Source organism: Coffea eugenioides, chromosome 10, assembly GCF_003713205.1.
Source record: "Coffea eugenioides isolate CCC68of chromosome 10, Ceug_1.0, whole genome shotgun sequence".
Taxonomy (NCBI): domain Eukaryota; kingdom Viridiplantae; phylum Streptophyta; class Magnoliopsida; order Gentianales; family Rubiaceae; genus Coffea; species Coffea eugenioides.
The window spans coordinates 25,190,990-25,211,465 of NC_040044.1; the positions used below are offsets into that span (position 1 = coordinate 25,190,990).

Genomic DNA, 20,476 nt, shown 5'->3' on the forward strand with positions numbered 1-20,476 from the left:
ACTAAGCGAGGGTTAAATCTAAAGGCAATCTTTCAAAAATTCCACGTAAATTTTAAACATAGCTTCTTGTCGAAGCCCCATTATTACGCGATCCCGAAGTAAAGCCCAAAGGAATCGTGTAGACATGAGTACTCAGCCAGAATCGTCTGATAAGACCGCTGCAACTACCCAGCCGGAAGCCACAAGTCCCGGGGTTCAGTTGACTGAATTACTCACCAAATTTGGGGAAATGGCATCTGAAATGGCCGCCCAAAAGAAGTTGATCGACGAGCTCATTAGTAGCGGAGTGCAGCCCGAGCCTGCGCCCGTCAAACAACTGAAATCAGAACCGTTTGTCATTCCTCCAATTCAAACCACTTTTGAGGGAGTTTTCAACCCACAGTATACTTATACTCAAAATCCTCCGTTCTATCCTCCCTATGGGCAAGGATTTCAGCCTCAAGGTGGTCCAAACATGCCTCTGGATCCACAAGCTTTTTATCAGACTACCGCAGAGCCTGTTGTGCCAGAGCACCCTGTTCAAACCAAGCCAGAAGTGGGAGAGTCGTCTGCCCCGGTGGATATCAAGCTACTTAAGCGGTTGGATCGTTTCGATGAGTTCATCAGGAAAAATCAAGGTTTAAGCAAACAAGGGGTGTTAGACTACGATGATCTGTGCCTGTTTCCAAATGTACAGCTGCCCGTAGGGTTCAAAACCCCGAAGTTCAATAAGTATGATGGTACAGGCAACCCTAAGACACACTTGCGTTTGTTTGCCAACAAGTTGGGCAGACCCGTAGATGACGAAAACTTGCCATTAAGGTTATTTCCAGAAAGTCTGGAAGGGGACGCACTCGACTGGTATTCCAACTTAAAGCCAGAGGAGGTAAAGACTTGGCTTGATCTATCCAACGCCTTCATCAGACAATACGAATATAACTGCGAGCTAGCACCTACTAGAACTACATTGGAAGGCACAAAGAGGCGACCATCTGAAGATCATAAGACATACGCCAAAAGATGGAGAAAGATAGCTGCCAAGGTTGAGCCTCCGATGACCGAAGATGAAATTGTTCGCACTTTCATAAAGGCGCATGATCCTCCACACTTCGAAGAAATCTTCCGTATGACCGGGTGTTCATTTGCTGCGATTGTGAATAAACTCGAAGAATATGATGATTTTGTGAGAGTCGGAAAAATTGTTAACGTCTCTGCCCTAAAATCACAAGTAGAAGCTTTGCAAGGGCAAGGAAGTAGTGGGAAAGGACCACAGTTTAAAAAGAAAGAGGGGGATGTAACTTTTGTCTGGAGTCACAACCCTTCACCCAGACCCCAATACCAACACAATCCAACCTACGAACCATCTTACCCTTACTATTCAAACCCTCACCATGTATATACTACCAATATCAACCCCCATCGATCTCGCCCAAGCTATACTAACCCATCTTTAGCCCCTTTTCAAATTTCTCAACCAAATCCACACCAAAACCGTCATCGGCCTCTATTCAATCCAAGAATGCCTCCACCAAACAGACCCATTTACAACTATCCTCAACCCCCTAAAGCCAACAACCCGGGACGTAACCGCACATTCACCAATCTCGACAGGCCTTTGGATCAATTATATGACCAATTGAAGGCTGCCGGGAAAATAGGTATCATTCCCCCTCCAACCTATCCGTATGGTATGCCCGTTGGGTATAACCCACAAGCCGTCTGTGCTTATCATTCAGGGGCACCCGGCCATCCGATTGCTGAGTGTAAAGCACTCAAGCATAAAATTCAAGACATGGTTGAAGCTGGAGAGATTGTAATTAGAAGAAAAGAGGCACAAGCGCCAAATGTGGATAAGAACCCCCTGCCAGAGTACGATAACACCATTGGGGTTATTATGGACAATACGAAATTTAAGGAGCCTATTAGAAACTCGTCAAGTAAGGCTGAGGTGTTTGGAAATGATGCAGAATTTCCCGACATCCCTGAAGGATCAATTTCCAATTGAACAGCCGAGTTTCTGCCTATTCAGAAGGAGTTTCGGTAAACCTAAAGGGGTTTGTCATTCATGCGAACTCATGAAAATGCTTTTGCATCTGTAAATAGCTAATGAAAGCATCTTTACCTTCGACTAAAAGTTTGCACATGTTTTCATTTCATTTCCACTTGCTTTCTTTTTGTTTCCGCTTTCAATCAAAGGTTTTATGAAAATGCACAAGTCATCTTGTCATGTTATTTTGTTTATTCGTTTGTTTATATTTCGGTCATATTGCTTGTTCATTTGTTTGTTGTATATTTGTTTGCTTATTATTCCAAGTTCGTTAATTCTTTCAGATGGCCAAAAAATAAAACTATTTGACCCTTTGGATATCACTATTCTGGAATTCAATAATGGCAATCTCTATCTCACTCACGACTTGAGAATTTTGGAACCCAGATTTCAAAGCGAGAGTGATAATGAGAAAGTATTTGATTCTTTTTCAAAAATCTTGAACAACATGTGGAGAAATTCGAACCAAACCTAGAAGCCACAGCAATTGTTCACATTGGCACTGAGAATGAGGTCAAGAAGACATAAATCAGCATTCGTTTGGACAAAAGCAGAAAAGGAGATGATTAAGGGTTTGACTATGTGTCAAGGTGTACAGATGGTTGGAAGCAGTCTCGTTTGCAGCAGCAGAAATTCTATCTTTGTACACTCTAATGGGAGTTCGACCAAAGAATGCCGTTTGTCATGAAATGTTATAAAAATGCATGGCCTGAGCCTACAACAAGAAGTTTCATCAGCATACATTTTGAGGAAGGCGGCAAAGCACTCAAGCAAACTTTGCCAATACAAGATGAAGGCAGAGGCAAATTTGCTCAAAATCAGAAGGGGCTGTTCATTGTCCAAAAGGTATTACCTAGCGGAACACTTATTTTGGCAGAAATGGATAGGCAAACATTCCCTCAACCTATCAACTCAGACATGTGCAAGAAGATTTTCATTTGATCATGCAAATTTTCTTTAGAAATTCATGCAAATGGCGAAATGCAAGTCAGGCCATCTTCTTTTACATTTAAAGCATTTTATCCCTACTTGTCCCCTTTGAGCCATCAGAATTGACAAATTTTCGTTTGGCAGCCCTTGAGAATTGCAAACCCCACACTGAGGCAGATTCATTTTGAAAAGAGATGATAAGAAAGGAAAGGAAAACCCCACACTGGGGCAAATTTAGTTTTTGAAGGAAAATGCAAAAGTGAGGAAAATGCAATGAAAAATACAAAGAGAAAGAATTCAATCAAACTAGGGCAAATTTTCCTCAGTTTCATTCAAAATTGGAGATGATTTCAAATGATGCAATCTCAGGTTATTTCACCTCTCATAAGAACAAGTTGCTTTCAAGCCTCAACTTTTCTTGAAAAACACTCTACCTGACCTCATTACAAAGCCCAAAGTCCTGGCTTTCGTCATTTGTTGTATTTCTATTAGGAAATTTGTCAATCAACTGGCAAGTGATGCCCATAATGCATTCGCCTAATCTCACAAGGGAAGTGCATTTTACTGATACCAGAAATCTTTAACTCATAATTTATGAGTCAATCATGGTCGAGATGTTTCATTGTTCTTTAGGTGAAAACCCGAAAGAGCGCCTCGAAAAAAAGAAGAAAGAAAAAACAAAGAAAAAGAGAAAAAGAAAAAGAAAAAAAAAGAAAATGAAGAAAAGAAAAGAAAAGGAAAAAACAAAATAAAAGGGGTGGGGACAACCTTGGTGAAAACCCGAAAAGGCGTCAAGGTAGGGTTCTGCAGCGAGCGAACACGAGGAGAAACAACTGGTGACTTGGTTCATTGGGATTTCTCCTCATTTTTGTCATACTTCTGCCAATATTGAATTCCAGAACAAAGATATCCAGAGGATTGAATATGACATCTGTCGGTCGAAAGCTGCGTCACTTTGTAAAACACCTTTTCTGCAAAATACATTCTTATGAAACTCATTTTTCTCAATTGCTTGTATTCATGACATTTTTAAGCACAGTTGTTTGTGTTTGCATTCTTTTGCACATTCATTTCTGCATGACATGTGAAATTACTTTCTTTTAGTCATCAAATTTTGGCAAATAACAACCCCCATGGTTTATCCAAAGCATACTTGGATTCAGTCATCTTTCGGAAATGGTTGAGATTCAGCAAAGCTGATTACACAAGTTTCACAATATGGCAAAATGCATACCCGGTCAGTCTGGGAAAAGCATAAACGTTTGGAAGCGACAAATCCAACTAAGTCAGATGCCGCAGCAAAAGTTGGCAAAGGCATCAAAAGACTCATGTTTACACGATTCTCAAGGTAAACCGGATCGAATGATGGTGGCAAGTCCATTATTTCTTCTTTTCTTGCAGGAACGTTGCATTTACAAACAAAAACAACCACACTTCTTTTCGCACCTAAATCGACGTCAGAAAAAGCTCCCCAGTAAGCAAAGACGAAGTGATAATTTGGCAAAGCTTGATCATAAGAAATAACATCAGCTATCGCTTCAGCTACAGAGATCAAAATCTCCCTCTTGGTACAAAAGTTTGAACTACTCCCAGGTAAAAATTCAATTCATTGTTTAAATTTCCCCAGTGAAATCCCGCATTTACATTCCTGTCTCGGGTCAGTCCCGATTTTCAATTTCTATCCCGTGGGTCTATCCCATTTACATTTCTGTTTGGGTCTATCCCATTTAAATTTTTGTCCGGGTCTATCCCGTGGGTCTATCCCATTTACATTTCTGTCCGGATCTATCCCGTGGGTCTATCCCATTTAAATTTTTGTCCGAGTCTATCCCGTGGGTCTATCCCATTTACATTTCTGTCCGGGTCTATCCCGTGGGTCTATCCCATTTACATTTCTGTTCGGGTCAGTTCCGTTTTAAATTTCTGTTCGGGTCAGTCCCGTTTTAAATTCCTGTTCGGGTCAGTCCCGTTTTAAATTTCTTGTTCGGGTCAGTCCCGGATTAAATTTCTTGTTCGGGCCAGTCCCGTTTAATTTTCTGTTTGGGTCAGTCCCCATTTCTAAAGCGTCCATCTTTCGAGACGCTCATAGCCGAATAACACAGGTGAGTATTTGGTGTCTACTTCTTTTTCTCAAGTTTTTTCAAAACTCAGACAAAGAGGGGCAAACTGTAGACACCAAATTTTTAGAGTTAGTTTTGTATTGATTTCTTGTATTTTCTTTAGTTTTTTATTTATTGTATTTTATGTTATTATTTTATTTTTGAGTAATTTTAGCGTAGGAATTTATTGAAAAGAAAAAGAAAAATCCTTCACAAAAATGTATTTTAATCCTTTTCAAATTCATGTTATTGTTTATCGATTGAAAAAAAAAAGAAAAGAGAAAATCATCAAGCGAAAAAAGGAAATTAATTAGCATTTTATTTTTATCTTTTTATGGCTCGTTTTGCCCATTTTTATTTATTTTTATTTCAGTGGTTATTTTTCTTTATTACTTAACTCTTAAAAAAAAAAAAAATTGTTTCACGTAGAATGGCCATCGGATGGCCAAGGGAGAAGGGCTTGAGGAGGTTGGTTTCTAGCCATCCAAAAGAGGGTTTGTAGGGTTTCTCACTTGATATAAAAGGCTAAAAAGAAACCGCAGCCAAGGAGGATTGAACGGGGGGAGGTTTTAGAAAGGAACAAAAGAAAGGGAGCGGGGAGAAGAGGCGACGGCTGGAGAAAAAAGCGCAAAAGAAGAAACCAGAAAGTATTGGTGAGGGCTGATAAAGGAAAAGAGTGAATCCAGGGGTGGCGACTGGAAGCAATAATCGAGTGAGGGCGACGGCTAGATCGGAAGAGGGCTGAAACAGAAAAGGGAAACACTAGAACCTACGGGCTAGACAAGCAAGGAAGAACGCAGGAGAGAAAAGCAAAAAGGGAGTCGGCTAGAAGATAGAAAGGGAGATTGGGAGCGGTGGTTAGAGGAACCAGAAAAGAAAGAAACGAAAAGCTACGGACCAAGAACTCTTGGGCCGAGGAAATTTGAGGGAGGAGGAGAATCCAGTAGTGGTTAGGGCTTAGGAAAAAGAAAGAATGCAGCTTTGAGAAGGAAAGAAACTGTGGAGAGAAAACCAGAAAAACCAGAGTGAAAAGGAAAAAGTTTGGGCAGGAGGAAGTCTTTTGAGAAAGAAAAAGGAGAAACGCCGTTGCTGTTGCAACCAGCGTTCTACTACAGCCGATTCCACCACCTCAACTCTTTGTCACTGCCAATGCCCGACAAGCGTCATTGCCAACGGCGGATTTGGTAACAAATCCTGGGATAGCTGAGGTAAAATTGATTGCCGCATCCTCTTGCCCTTTTTGCTTTGATAGTTGGTTCAAGGCTTCTACCATATTTGCATATGATTAAAATGATGAATTGTGTTCAGGTTTTGGGCTTCATGATCTTGGGTCCGTCCAAGCTTTTGATGTTGTGTTAATGTATTTAGTTGATAATGAAACTCAGTCATTGGTGGGAGTTCATGGCCGTGCCTTTGTTTCTTTTTGTGTATGAAACTGGAATGGGGTAGCTTAGAGCCATGGAATGTTTGATGTTGGGATTATGTGTTTTGGTCCGAAGCTATAGAAAACAGGCTAGAACGTTTGATAGGTAGATAAATTTCTATGGCTTTTAGAAAGCTTCGGTCAGATTGCCTGAAATTGTTTTTTTTTGAAAATGCATGCTGTTGGACCCTCCCTGCTATAGTTCTCCTGGTTTGCATGATCAGCTTTGTGAAATGTCAGTTGTATAGAATGCTTAGCTTTGTTTTCAAACTTTCTTTGTTGTTTTCTTGCAAGTTTCTGGTTTGTTATAGCAGTAAACATTATCATGCAAATGCTGAAACATGAGCTGATCCAAGTTCAGATCCCTCTGTTGCATTTTATATTCAGTTTTCTTATTAGAATTTCCAGGAGATAAATCCTTACATTTGAGTAATGATTAGCAATATGGGTAGGAAACTATAGCATTGAGTTTTGGATGGGCAAGTCACTAAGCATTCATTCCCATTACTTCGCATGATCATCTTTCGGTTTGCAGCAGAAAATTGCAGCAAACTTCATTTTTGCTTGTTGTGTGTTTTAGATTGTTTGAAGGGTTTGATTCGCTTGTTGCTGGAAGTGTTTGATGTTTGAACGATAGTTGTTTCACATGCTACTACATCGGATATCATGGAGTTATATTGCAAAGCTTTGTTAAGTGGCAGATGATCTAACAACAAGTTGGCCAGCCATTTTTGCATGAAAATTCTTCCAATTATTTGCATTGTTAAGGGATGTTTAGCCATGTTTAAATTGGAGTAATTTCAAAGCTATTGTATGAATCTGCTTTGCTGAAATGGTGGAACCTTGTGCATGAAGATGTGCAACAGAATCTTGCCGAGAGCTTCATCAATTGCTGAAGCTCTATTGTAAAATGTTTGCCCACGTAGCTTGCATGAACTTGCATGGAAATTTTCTGAAAATTGCACCTTGGCCTCTAAGCTTCCCTTTATTTTACTATGGCTCAATTATGTTTTAATTTCTTGCAATCAGATCCTAAATTAATTGCAATTTGAATCTTTACTTGGCCCTTTCTTTACTTGTGGACCTTTAAGTTCCTAAAATGTTTCAATTGGCTTTGATTGATTGGTTAGTGGTTGCTAGTGGGTCCTTAGTCATTTTTCTATTTTAGAAATTTGATCAATGATTCACTTTTGCTTGGAAATTATGCATTATTTGACCATTTTTAAGTTGCAATTGAGGAAGGATTCGATGACTTGGTGGATTCAAATTAGCTTATTTACATTTTACCGCTAAAGTGATGCATTAATCCTTTGTTTTGATGGTTTTAGCTCAAGTTATCTCTTTCTTTGGTGACTATAGCCCAAGTTAAGTCTTGTTCACTTTATTAGCATCACAAACGGGGGAGGTATAACTTCTTTTATCCCTTTTTTGTCTCCCCTATATGATCCAACGTGCTAAGTGAGAATTGCATGTCTACTTTGCTTTCCTTGCCTTTCCTTAATTCCTTTCATTTATTCATTTGCTTTTGCTTTTATTAAGTTATTCTTTATGGGGTATGTGTACACCTCTTGACTTGTAATAGATAGGGCTTGGAGAGCATTTTTGTCCATTTTTTCCCTTCCCCTTTTGTTTTTAGTTAGCAAATGTAGTAGGTTCATTAGCTTGATTGCTTGCTTTTGTTGCTACGTGTTAATTTGCTTTATTAGGCTCTTGCATTTAGTCGAGCATGCTAAGTGTTATGTGCTACGTGTTTATAGGTGATTGGCATGTCTACTTGCTTTCTATAGTCATGGATGGATGTGATGGATGAATACACGTCACCACACTAGTCCAACGCTAGTTGTGGCTCATTGTCCGTTTTCACTAGTCCAACGCTAGTATAAATTCATAGATATGGGCTAGTCCAACGCTAGACCCTTAGGGATTTACCTCGCTAGTTCATAATCGCATGTCTCACTACATTTCATGCATTTTTCTTAGTTTTTTAGCATTTGGCATGCCCCTTCAACCCTTTCCCCTTCATTTTAGGCTTTTGCATTCTCATGCTAGTCATAGGGTACATTTGCTTGAGAGTCCCCTTTCGATAAGGGAAACGAGCGAGTGTGGCTACAAAATAGCCTTAGCACACTAGTTCTCCCTTCTAATCAAAGGAAAAATCAAAGTCGTGAAGTTAGGAGTCATTCCCGTACCCGACTTGATGCATTCCTTTAGGGTCATACACTTTCATTTTTATCATATCACCTCCTCACTCTTTTATCCACATTTTCTCACTACTTATACTTTTCTCAATCCACACTTTCTCACCACTTTCTTCCTATCACTTATTTATTTCTACCTCACAAATTGCACCCAATTGCACTTATATGTATATACTATCATATTTTCATCCATTTGCACACAAACACCTTTATTTTCTCAATTTGCACACATGCACTTGTCTTATATTTGCACACATGCACGTTTTCTTACATTTTCACACTTGCACTCATACTTGAGCCTTCATTTGCATCATTCGCGACCTCTATGAGGACTTTCCTTATTGGCCACCACAACTCATGTGGTTGGGACCAAAAAGCCTCGTAAGAGACATTTTAGATTTAGGATTGCATTTCTTTTCCATGTCCATTAGTCACATCCAACATGCAACGCATATTTTGGGTAGAAGAATTAGGAAAAGTGGGGCTAAGTCACGCAACTAGCTCTGGCTAGGGTAAGGGAGTGCCTTAGGCTTTGCCTTTGCCTTCTCCCTTATCAAATGTGACCCTCGATCCCTTTCTTTGGTTACGTAGACCTAAAAGTTATTTAAAAGGGTTTGTTTACTTTTTTCTTTCAAAAAACAAAAATCATTTTTGGGTGACTTGGTACACCCTAACTCTATACCAAGTGGCGACTCCATTTTCCATTCAAAAAACCCTTTTTGAACTATATCTTTGGCCAAACCGTCGCATTTCACAATCCCACGGCCTTTTATTTTCACTTTCACACACGTTCACATACATCTCTTACACACTACTCTCACATTTCAAAAAGTGGGGCGCGACAGACTCCCTATTTCTCAAGTAGATACTTGTTGAGAGCCATCCTTTGAATATTTCTACTTTGCATAAAGCATTGTTCCTTCAAAATTTGTACGAAGTAGTTTGAGTTTGTTACCCTGATGTGGTTGTATTTGTGTATGTTGTAGTGAGAAATTCTCTCACTAGTATCTCAGTTGAAGTATATGGTATCAAAGTTTCTAATTCTGGATTCTCTGTGCTCGTTTTCAATAAAGTGATATGCCATCCAGATGTGTAAAAAGGCATCGTCTCTAACTTTGATCTGGAAGGATTGAGTAGTAGGGTCTTCAGGAACTAAGAATGGATTTTCATCTTCTTTAGTTTCCTAAATCCAGTTTATTGTTGAGTTTTCATCAATTGCTTGAAACTGGTTTGAGATCATTTCATCAAGGATCCAATATGAGATTGATTCAATAGGAACCAATCCCAATTTGATGTTTGGCCTTCATTGGATTGATTCCAATTTGATGATGTTTGTCTTTCATTAGTTTGATTATTGGACATTTCTTCAAGAGAGGTTTGTACCCAATTAGAATGTCCGTCGAAGAGACAGTTGTTTGTTTGTTTCTTTCCTGATGAGTTTTCTTCATCTGCCATGTTTCTGTAAAAAGAATTGGTTAGTTTAAAAGACTTAGAATTAAGAGGTTGGGATATTATCCTTTTATGAATGATTTAGAAAGGGACTAATTGATTGAGAAAAGGTGTTCCTAGTATGATATTGTTGGTCAAATATTTGGTAAAAAAGAAGGTATCTGAGAATTGGTTTTGGATATTTGGAAATTTGAATGTGATAACAAGTTTGGGATTGTTAGGTTTACTAAGATTTTCTAGAAATTGGATTGAAATAAGGTTTTTAAGAATATAGCATTGGTTCGTCCCTGTATCAAATAGGCCTTAGTTTCGATTACATAATTGTCATTAATTAATAATTGTACTTGGACTGAATAATCTTGAAGTAACTGAGAATTGTTATTCAAGTTCACAAAGTTAGTTCCTTTTTGAAGGTTTTGGAAGGTCATCAGTTGAATAGAAAATTTGTCAGAGATTTGTAAGGAATCATGGGATTTTGGATTAGCAATTTTGAACCTGTCTTCTTCTAAAATATCAAAGAAAAGTTTTTCGTTTAAATGATTCGAAACTTGGTTCAGGGACTCTTTGAGTTTGTATTTTTTTTTCCGGCAACGATACAATTATATAACATATTCTATCCTAATCTAGGGGGAGAGGGAGCCTAAGGAGGCTTGTGTTAGGAACTAGTGGGTATACAGACCCAACTAGACCAAGGGAGTGTTATGGCACAACCCTTAGATTTTTTTGCTACAGGTTAGATTTAAATCCTCACTTACAGCCCAAGGTTGGACTTAAGTCCCTCCTTGGTGGTCACTGAACCAAGCTTAGTTGTTGATTCTTTGAGTTTGTAGAGTTGTCTTTTTTCTGTTTCAGGAATATCTTCAATGATGTTGAGGACAAAGTCTTGGTATTTGGTCAACACATTGACCATAGGACCTTTTTTTTCATCTTTATCACTAGTGGTTGAGGAAGGAGATGTTGAAATAAAATCGCCATAATCTTCTTCTCGTTCTAATTCAATCTGAAGATTTGACATTTGGGTTTTCATCAGGCTTGCTAGTTCTAAGATATTGATTTTGTAAGGATCGAAGACAACCAAGTGAAAGAGATAAGCAGTGTAAAGATCACAAACGTAACAATAGATAAATAAAAAGGAAAGAATTGCAAACCAATTAACTACCCAACTCCTCTTGAGCTTGTGGATTAATTCAAATAAGCTTCTTCAAGTTGATGAATTACAATCACTCTTGCGTACAAAGGAAGGTTCACCTCCTCCTTACCCCGAACACCACTCGGTCAAGCCAGGAAGTTTTACTATCCCTCAAGACAACCTTCACAGAACTACACTCATGAAGTATTCACTCACAAATAAAAAACTTACAATGAATCTCACACCACTAAAACTACAAATATTCTTTGAAGAGTATTTTCTCACTAAAATCACTCTAGATCTTTTGTATCTTCAGTGTGTCAAAGTTATTTAAAGTATCTGACCAACCACTATTTATATAGGACCAAGAAAGTACCACATTAATGCTTCCAACGGGTAGAAAGTAGTTGAAGAGTCAACTAGCCGTTGGAGTATCGGACGTCCGGTACTCCTATTTTTTACGTCCGACAACAGGCAGTGAGTTTGAGAAATTTTCTTCAATTCTGTCGGACGTCCGGTGTAAGCTCTTTGTGTGTCCGACAGCAAACAAAGAGATTTGAGAAATCATCTTGTTTCTATCGGACGTCCAGTGAAGACATATTCAGCGTCCGATAGTTTCGTCGATTTTGAAGGATCCTATCGGACGTCCGATACTTGCGTCCGATCGAGGTCAGTGATCCAGGGGGAATGTCTTATTTCCTTTGGGCGTCCGGTGGTGGAGTTTTTCATGCGTCTGAAGTTACATAATGATTATCGGGCATCCAATCCAAGCGTCCGACAGATTTCAGCAGCCTTTGTCCCTTTCAATTGCACTTGATCTTTAAATCTGATTTACTTCACAACTGAAAATATTTCTTGAAGAGATATTAGAATTATCCATTGTTTTGTAAATATCAAAAGTTAGGAACTAAGGTCAACATTCTCCCCCTTTTTGATGATGACAAAATAATGGATGGAAGAAAGAAAAAATTTTGCATATGAGTATAAACTCCCCCTCACTCAATGCATCAAAAAATTTTATAAACTCAGTACAACTCCCCCTTTCACATAGCATCCATTTCTTCTCTTTTTTGTCATCATAAAACTTCAGTAATATTCAAAAATATCAAGGAAAAACTCAGTTCAAAATATCAGAAACATCAAAAGAAAATTATAAAAAAAAATATTGAACAAGAATCTCATCAATCTTATCATATCTTCTATTTGTTGGAGTTAGTATCATGTCTAACTATCCGCATGCATTTCATGCCTCTTCTCATGTTTTTCCTTACATAACAATTACTTTTCATGTGACCTTTTTGACAACAAAAATTACACATAACCAAAGAGTTATTCACATGAACGGGTTTAATAAATCTGACTTGCCTTTTCCTATGGGTAGCAAACTCATTTGCATTTTGATTCAGTCTTATCTAATGAGTGCCAAAATGAGGTTTTGATTTATTACTTTGAAAACAGTCTTGTTTTTTATATTGGAACAACTCATTTAAATTATCCATTCTTTTTTTCAAATCACCTTGTTCCTTTTTGAACATTTCACAAAGTCTTGTTTTTCTATCAAACTCAAAGTGTAAAACAGTCTCACTCTTTTTTAAGAAATCATTTTCAGTTTTCAATTTTTTGTTTTCTTGAAAATGACGTGCATTGTCCTAAAGAAGAAAGCTAATTTTATATTTTAATTCCTTGTTTCTAGTATAAGATTCTTTCAAACTATCATACAATTTTATAATGAAAGATTCAAGATCATCATCAGTTTCATCATCACTTTCAAATTGAGAGTTAAAATATGTTACCTCATCATCTCTAATGGCCATAAAAATCAATTGAACAGATTCATCTTCCTCTTTAATTTCACCATTGGAGTTGCATTCGTTCCATGAGAACTGGAAGTTGTTGAATCTTGGTTTTCTTTCACTTTTTTTCTTCTTCATTGGACACTCACTCATGTAGTGTCCAAACTGGCCACATTCATAGCATTTGTCACCTTGCTTTTTGTTGGCCTCATATTTTCCTTTGTTTCTTGCATTGTTGAATTGATTAGAATCTGAATTGTTAGGTCCTCCTCTTCTAAATCTCTTTTTGTTGAGAATCCTCTTGAAACTTCTTGTGATGAGAGCAAGATCACTATCATCAACTTCCACATCTTCTTCATCTAGGGAGGCAGAATCATCTTCATCTTGAGATGCCTTAAGAGCAATGCTCCTTCTTACTTTCGCATCCTCTTTCTCTTGCACTTTGGATTTAAGTTTCAACTCATAAGAGGTTAGAGAATTAATAAGAGATTCAATAGGTATAGTATTCAAATCTTTAGTCTCCTCAATAGTAGTCACTTTATTTTCCCAATCATTGGACAAGACATTCAGAATTTTTCTATTTTTCTCACCTAGAGAATATTCTTTTTCCACCACCTCTAAGTCCTTAATGAGGTCGTTGAATCTACAGTACATCTCATCAATGTTTTCATGAGGTTCCATCTTGAACAATTCATATTTGGTAACCAGAATGGATTTCTTTTGTTCTTTAACATTCTCACTACCTTCATGAATTTCTCTCAGTTTATCCCAAATTTCTTTGGCTGACTTGCAGCCTTTGACTCTAATAGATTCATTTGAAAGGTGAGATGAGTTCTATCTATAGCAGTCAGTTCACTTCTTATTTTTGGTCTAGATCTATGAATATTTTCATCTATAAGAGAGGCATCATATGGATCTTCACTAATAATAAACCACAATTCAATATCAATAGATTGCAAAAAAATAATCATTTTTTCTTTCCAACTCACATAATTTGATCCATTAAACATCGGTGGTCTAATGACATAATGTCTTTCAAAAAATATGGCATTATTGGTTGTCATATTTACTCCTAAGTCGATTGAATTTAATCTCAAGGAGACCAAGCTCTGATACCAATTGTAAGGATCGAAGACAACCAAGTGAAAGAGATAAGCAGTGTAAAGATCACAAACGTAACAATAGATAAATAAAAAGGAAAGAATTGCAAACCAATTAACTACCCAACTCCTCTTGAACTTGTAGATTAATTCAAATAAGCTTCTTCAAGTTGATGAATTACAATCACTCTTGCGTACAAAGGAAGGTTCACTTCCTCCTTGCCCCGAACACTACTTGGTCAAGCCAGGAAGTTTATTATCCCTCAGGACAACCTTCACAGAGCTACACTCATGAAGTATTCACTCACAAATGAAAAGCTTACAATGAATCTCACACCACTAAGACTACAAATCTTCTTTGAAGAGTATTTTCTCACTAAAATCACTCTAGATCTTTTGTATCTTCAGTGTGTTAAAGTTATTTAAAGTATCTGACCAACCACTATTTATATAGGACCAAGAAAGTGCCACATTAATGTTTCCAACGGATAGAAAGTAGCTGAAGAGTCAACTAGCCGTTGGAGCATCGGACGTCCGGTACTCCTGTTTTTTGCGTCCGACCGTAGGCAGTGAGTTTGATAATTTTTTTTTAATTCTATCGGACGTTCGGTGCAAGCTCTTTGTGAGTCCGACAGCAAACAAAGAGATTTGAGAAATCATCTTGTTTCTATCGGACGTCCGGTGAAGACATATTCAGCGTCCGATGGTTTCATCGATTTTGAAGGATCCTATCGGACGTCCGATGCTTGCAACCGATCGAGATCAGTGATCCAGGGGGAATATCTTATTTCCTTCGGACGTCCGGTGGTGGAGTTCTTCATGCGTCCGAAGTTACGCAATGATTATCGAACGTCTGATCCAAGCGTCCGACGGATTTCAGCAGTCTTTGTCCCTTTCAATTGCACCTGATCTTTGAATCTGATTTGCTTCACAACTGAAAATATTTCTTGAAGAGATATTCGAATTATCCATTGTTTTGTAAACATTAAAAGTTAGGGACCAAGGTCAACAGATTTTTGGTTGGATTTGTAATATTGGGCTATATGTTTAGGTTTATGGGTTTTAAAAGTGGATAAGGTTGGTTGTTTTGTAGGAGAGAAAGGGTTTTCTAGACTTTCTATAGGTTTGGGCTGTTTATTGGGCTTTGTATGGTAGCTAGATAGCCCAAACTATTTGTAAGGGGTCCAATGTTTCTTTCTTGGGCCTGTTCTTCTGCAGGTCTTTTGAAAAACCAGCCTGCTTGTTGGTTTTGTCCATAAGCTGTTTCCTCCCAAGGCTTAATCTTCTTGTATTGAAATTTGAGAAAGCCTTTGAGGAAATCTTTCCTATGAACCTTGTTTTTGTCTGGCCTTGTCAGGAACATATGTTGATATCTACTGGAGTTTGGGAATAGATTTGATAAATCCTTTCTGGCTATTCCTGAATCATCATCAAATGTGGATATATCTAGGATATATATAATATTGAATACCACTGTTTTTGGAAGGATGTTGCTATCTTGTAGATCAGATTCATTTTTGATGATTGCGACGAGAATGTTGTGAATAATATTTCTGTCTTCTATGATGAGGTGTTCTTCCCACCATTCTTTGAATTGCCCAATAAATCCTGTGAATAGGATATGAGCAGTTAACTGATTGCAGACATGTGATGTTTGACCAGACATAACTATGGTTGGCATATGTTGAGATATTGTAAAAATATTATTTTTGAATGCTCCATCTATACTCCATCCAAGGATTCTGTCTATATTGCATGAATTTCTGAGGATATTGGGTTTTGTTCTAAAAATATTAGAATGGATTGTTTGCGGATGGTATAGACTTTGAGTGTTTTCTCAGTTGGGAGTATATTTTTGTAAGAAATAATTTGGATATGGTTTATTTTGAGTAGAAGACCCTTGAACGTTTTGCATGGTATTAATCAAGGTGGTTCTTCAGATTTCTAATTTTTGTTTGGGTAATGGAATGATAAAAGATTGTTCAATCCTAGCATTTTGATTTTCTAAAGGCTTGAAAAATAAGTTTGAAAAATAGGTATTTATAAGAGGAGTTTTAGGTATGAATTGGGTAAAGAGACTAAAGAGGCACTTTTGTAGGTAGATTGTAAGAATATACTTGGCATGGGTATAGGCTGCTTCTTGGTTAATTTTGATCTCCACTTCATGAATGATCAATTTTGTTGATGAAGATTCTGTCTGAATCTCTCGTTTGGTAGCCTCCCATTCCTCACCTTTTGTTTGAACGGAGGGATAGTCAATCCTATTCTTTGGAGAACATAAAGGTTGAATGTTCTGTTTTTGTCTGAATTTCTCGAACATCATCTTATTTGGGATATTGATTTGAGATCTAGCTAGATCTGTTCAAGCAAATGCTTCCTGTATTTGAGATTGTTTCTCTGGTTTGTTGAAGATCCATGTCTCTTCTGTATAAGATTCCATCTTAAGGCTTGGATATTCGATATTAAGTACCTTCAGCTTATCAAACTGCATCTGTTTGTATGTTATAAAAGAATATATAGATAATTTGAAAATTCTTCCTGATTATTGCTTGTAGAATTTTTCTTTGAATTTTTTCGGGAAATAAGTTTACTACTTATACTTCTAGAAGGGAGATTAGATTTATGGGACAAAGTTGAGATAAATGTTTGTGAAGAATCAGTGGTCTTAATTGAATGAGTTTCTTATCTAGAAGAGATAATTTTTGTTTGTGGATTTCTAATAGCCACAGATTTGGCAAGAGCTTGAGAAGGAATTTTAGTGGTACCTTCTTTAATGATTGGTTGGACTTTATCCTCAGTAATTCTGCTTGAAGATTTTTGACAGTTGTAGGTTTCATACTGGGTTGAGTCTTAGTTAAGACATTTATTGCGAGATCTCCTATGTCTATGGGATCTCCTATGTCTTTTCCTATTTCCAAACTATTAGGAAGTTTTGAAATTCTGATAGACTCTCGATTTGGTATTTCTACTAGGTTTGATAGATCTATGGGAGAATTTGGTAAGTCTATAAGTTTATTTTTTCAGAATTTTTGTGGATTTATAGATCTTGGTGTGGATACACGGATTGAGTTTAGTGGATCTACCGGTTCTGATATATTTTTGTGATCAAAAGAGTTTGGTGAATCTGATGGGTTTATATTAGTTGATTTCGGTGTATTCATGCATTCTGCTGAGAGTTTATGAGAAAATTCTAGTATATGAGTTGTTTGATATAGATCTAGGAGTTTTTGTGTAGAAGTTGGAATGTTTATAGTTTTTGACATAGAGGATACAGGTTTTGATATAGTTTGGATTGGATCTACGAGTTCTGGTGCAAACACCTGAGATGTTTTGTTTTTCTCAAAAAGTCATAAAAGTCTTTTTGTATATATTTTCCGGCTTTTCCGTGATGTTTGTCAAAAAAATTATTTTCTTTTGAACTGGTTGTGGTTTGCAAAGAATTTAGATCTAAACTTTTGTTTGTCTATCTGGAATTCAGGAGGTTTGTCTTCTAGTTTCCTTTGAATAAGGATTGATTGCTTGATCCGAGCAATTCTGGTTTGAAGATCATCTACTGGTTTGATGTTTAGGGAGAATTTGAGAAGGCTAGAATTTGTTTTATAAGAAGCCATAAGCAAACATAGGTAAATAAGTAGTTAAATAAATAATCAAACAAATAACCTTAAAATAAACAACCTTATAATCCTCTTCCCTTTGGCACAGAATCCTTCGGGATCCATGGGGGATAACAATATTTCTAAACCGATTATAATAAAGATAGTGAAAATGCTACAAGAATAGATCTAATCTTTTAAAACAGATTAACTATGTATGATGACTATATTTCTATTATAATAAGGATAGTGAGGACGTTACAAGAATAGATCTAATCTTTTGAGATAGATTAACTATGCATGACGACTATATTTCCAAACAAATTTATAATATTCATATTATGAACCTATGAAACCAGATCTGATCCTTTGAACACTTCACCGTCTTGGATCTCGGACCACATGAACCTCAACATCCGTACAGGACTTACTGCCAAATCCCATGTACTACTGCCTAGACTGAAGACTGGCAATTACAGGCTCCATGTCCATAAAATAGATCTAAATTCATAGATCAATACTATCAATACTATAATAAGTTTGAATACATTAGAAAGTAATCACGAAATTAACCAATCTCATCAGACAGATATAAACTTGTAGATCTACACTACCAAAATCATAAGTAGAAAAGGATAGTAATCACGAAGTTAAGCAATCTCATCAGATAGATTTAAACTTGTAGAGTTACATTACACTAGCAACATCATAATAAATAAATAAAGATAGCCATCACCTCAATTTTCCATCAGGCTCTGATACCAAACGGGACGAGGGGTTAACCCCTTAAACCAGGAAAGAAAATAAAATAAATTAAATAGAAAGCATAAGAGTAGAGGTGTCAAAATGGGTGACTTGGGCGGGTTTGGGTTGGGTAAAATGGGTAATGGGTATAAGTGAGTCAACTCATTTATACCCAATTAATTAGATGGGTATAAATGGGTAAGTCAAAAAATGAATTGAGTAACCCAATTATCCATTTATAACCCATTTATTTTAACTTTTTGTAAACTCATTTAAATTCATTTTTGCAAACTAAGTTATCAATTTATACCACTCTTTGTACCCATCATTAGTTTTAAATATTTATTTATAATACTCAATAAACTTAATTACCAATTTTTTTTCATTTATACTCTATGTCACAAAATTACCTATTATTTAATAATTGAATAATAAGAATATAAAAATTTGAGCTAAGTGCTATAAAAATTAATATAAAAACTTAATCCAAAAATTTTGAACCCTAACATTTTTTTCATATATAAATTTAAAATTTCATTTTAGAAAGATAAGAAAATAGGCTAAAATTTATTATAAATTAATAATGCTGAAAAATGAGTAAGTTAACAAACTAAGAGAAAATAAAATAATAAGATAAAACCAACAAATAATAATAATAATAATAATAATGAAACAAAAGTAATTAACATCATGACAAAATGAAAAAATAGAAAAAAAAAATGGGTGGGGGAAAAGAAGAGACTTGGGGGGAAGAGAATTCTAAATGGGTTAATTGGGTTTGATGGGTTACCCAATAATACCCATTTATTAAATGGGTATTATTGGGTAACCCATTTATACCCATATACAAAAATTTAAGATACCCATACCCATCTATTCATGGGCGGATATGGGTAAATTTAATTAAGTGGGTTGATTTGCCACCTCTACATAAGAGTTAGGAAGTGGTCGCCATCGGATTGGCACTAGTTAGATTGTTAGTATAGGCGGTAGAATCGGCCATAAATTGTTAGTATACAGAATAAATAAACACAAGTAAATCAATATGAATGTGTAGACCGGAACATCCTCCCAAAAATAGTAGTATTCAATATTATAGATATCCTGGATATATCCACATCTGATGATGATTCAGGAATAGCCAGAAAGGATTCATCAAAATTATTCCCAAACTCTAGTAGATATCAACATATATTCCTGACAAGGCCGGACAAAAACAAGGTTCATAGGTAAGATTTCCTCAAAGGCTTTCTCAAATCTCAATACAAGAAGATTAAACCTTGGGAAGAAATCATGAAGCCATGTTTCTGCAAAAAGAATTAGTTAGTTTAAAAGATTTAGGATCAAGAGGTTGGGATATTATCCTTTTATGAATGATTTGAAAAGGGACTAATTGATTGAGAAAGGATGTTCCTAGTATGATATTGTTGGTCAGATACTTGGTAAAAAAAGATGGTATCTGAGAATTGGTTTTCAATATTTGGAAATTTGAATCTGATAACAAGTTTGGGATTGTTAGGTTTATTAAAATTTTCTAGAAATTGGATTGGAATGAGGTTTTTAGGAATATAGCTTTGGTCTGTCCCTGTATCAAATAGGACCTTAGTTTCGATTACATAATTTTCATTAATTAGTAATCGTACTTAAAGTTCTATGTAAATTAATGACAATGTATCATTTTATTCTAATTGTGATTTCTTGGTTCTTTTTTACCACTTTCAACACATTTTCATTTATTTTTATGATTCCAATCACTAGTATTGTTTGCGAAAATAGCAAAATAAAGAACGGTGCAAATTAATAACAATGTATCTTCTAGTCCTTCATTTCTAGCCTCGAAACATTGTTTATCATTTTCTTAGTTTGTCCAATTTAACATCATCTGTAATTTTTATGCTAACAGATTAGTAACTTGTTATTTTGAAGGGAAGAGTGATGGTTTGGGTAATTTAAAGGAAGGAATATAAGTGAAAGATATGAAAGTTCGAGTTC

At 36.4% G+C, this 20,476-nt stretch overlaps 1 protein-coding gene across 1 annotated transcript; it reads left to right on the plus strand.

Moving 5' to 3' along the window:
• The first annotated feature begins 454 nt into the window (after positions 1-454).
• LOC113750586 lies at positions 455-1,984 on the plus strand. The gene has a single exon (XM_027294548.1). It carries the CDS (start codon positions 455-457, stop codon positions 1,982-1,984), a length of 1,530 nt encoding a protein of 509 aa, XP_027150349.1.
• The last annotated feature ends 18,492 nt before the right edge of the window (positions 1,985-20,476 follow it).

Excerpts from the sequence above, each read along its gene's own strand:
- LOC113750586 (XM_027294548.1), top strand. The coding sequence starts at position 455 with ATGCCTCTGGATCCACAAGCTTTTTATCAGACTACCGCAGAGCCTGTT.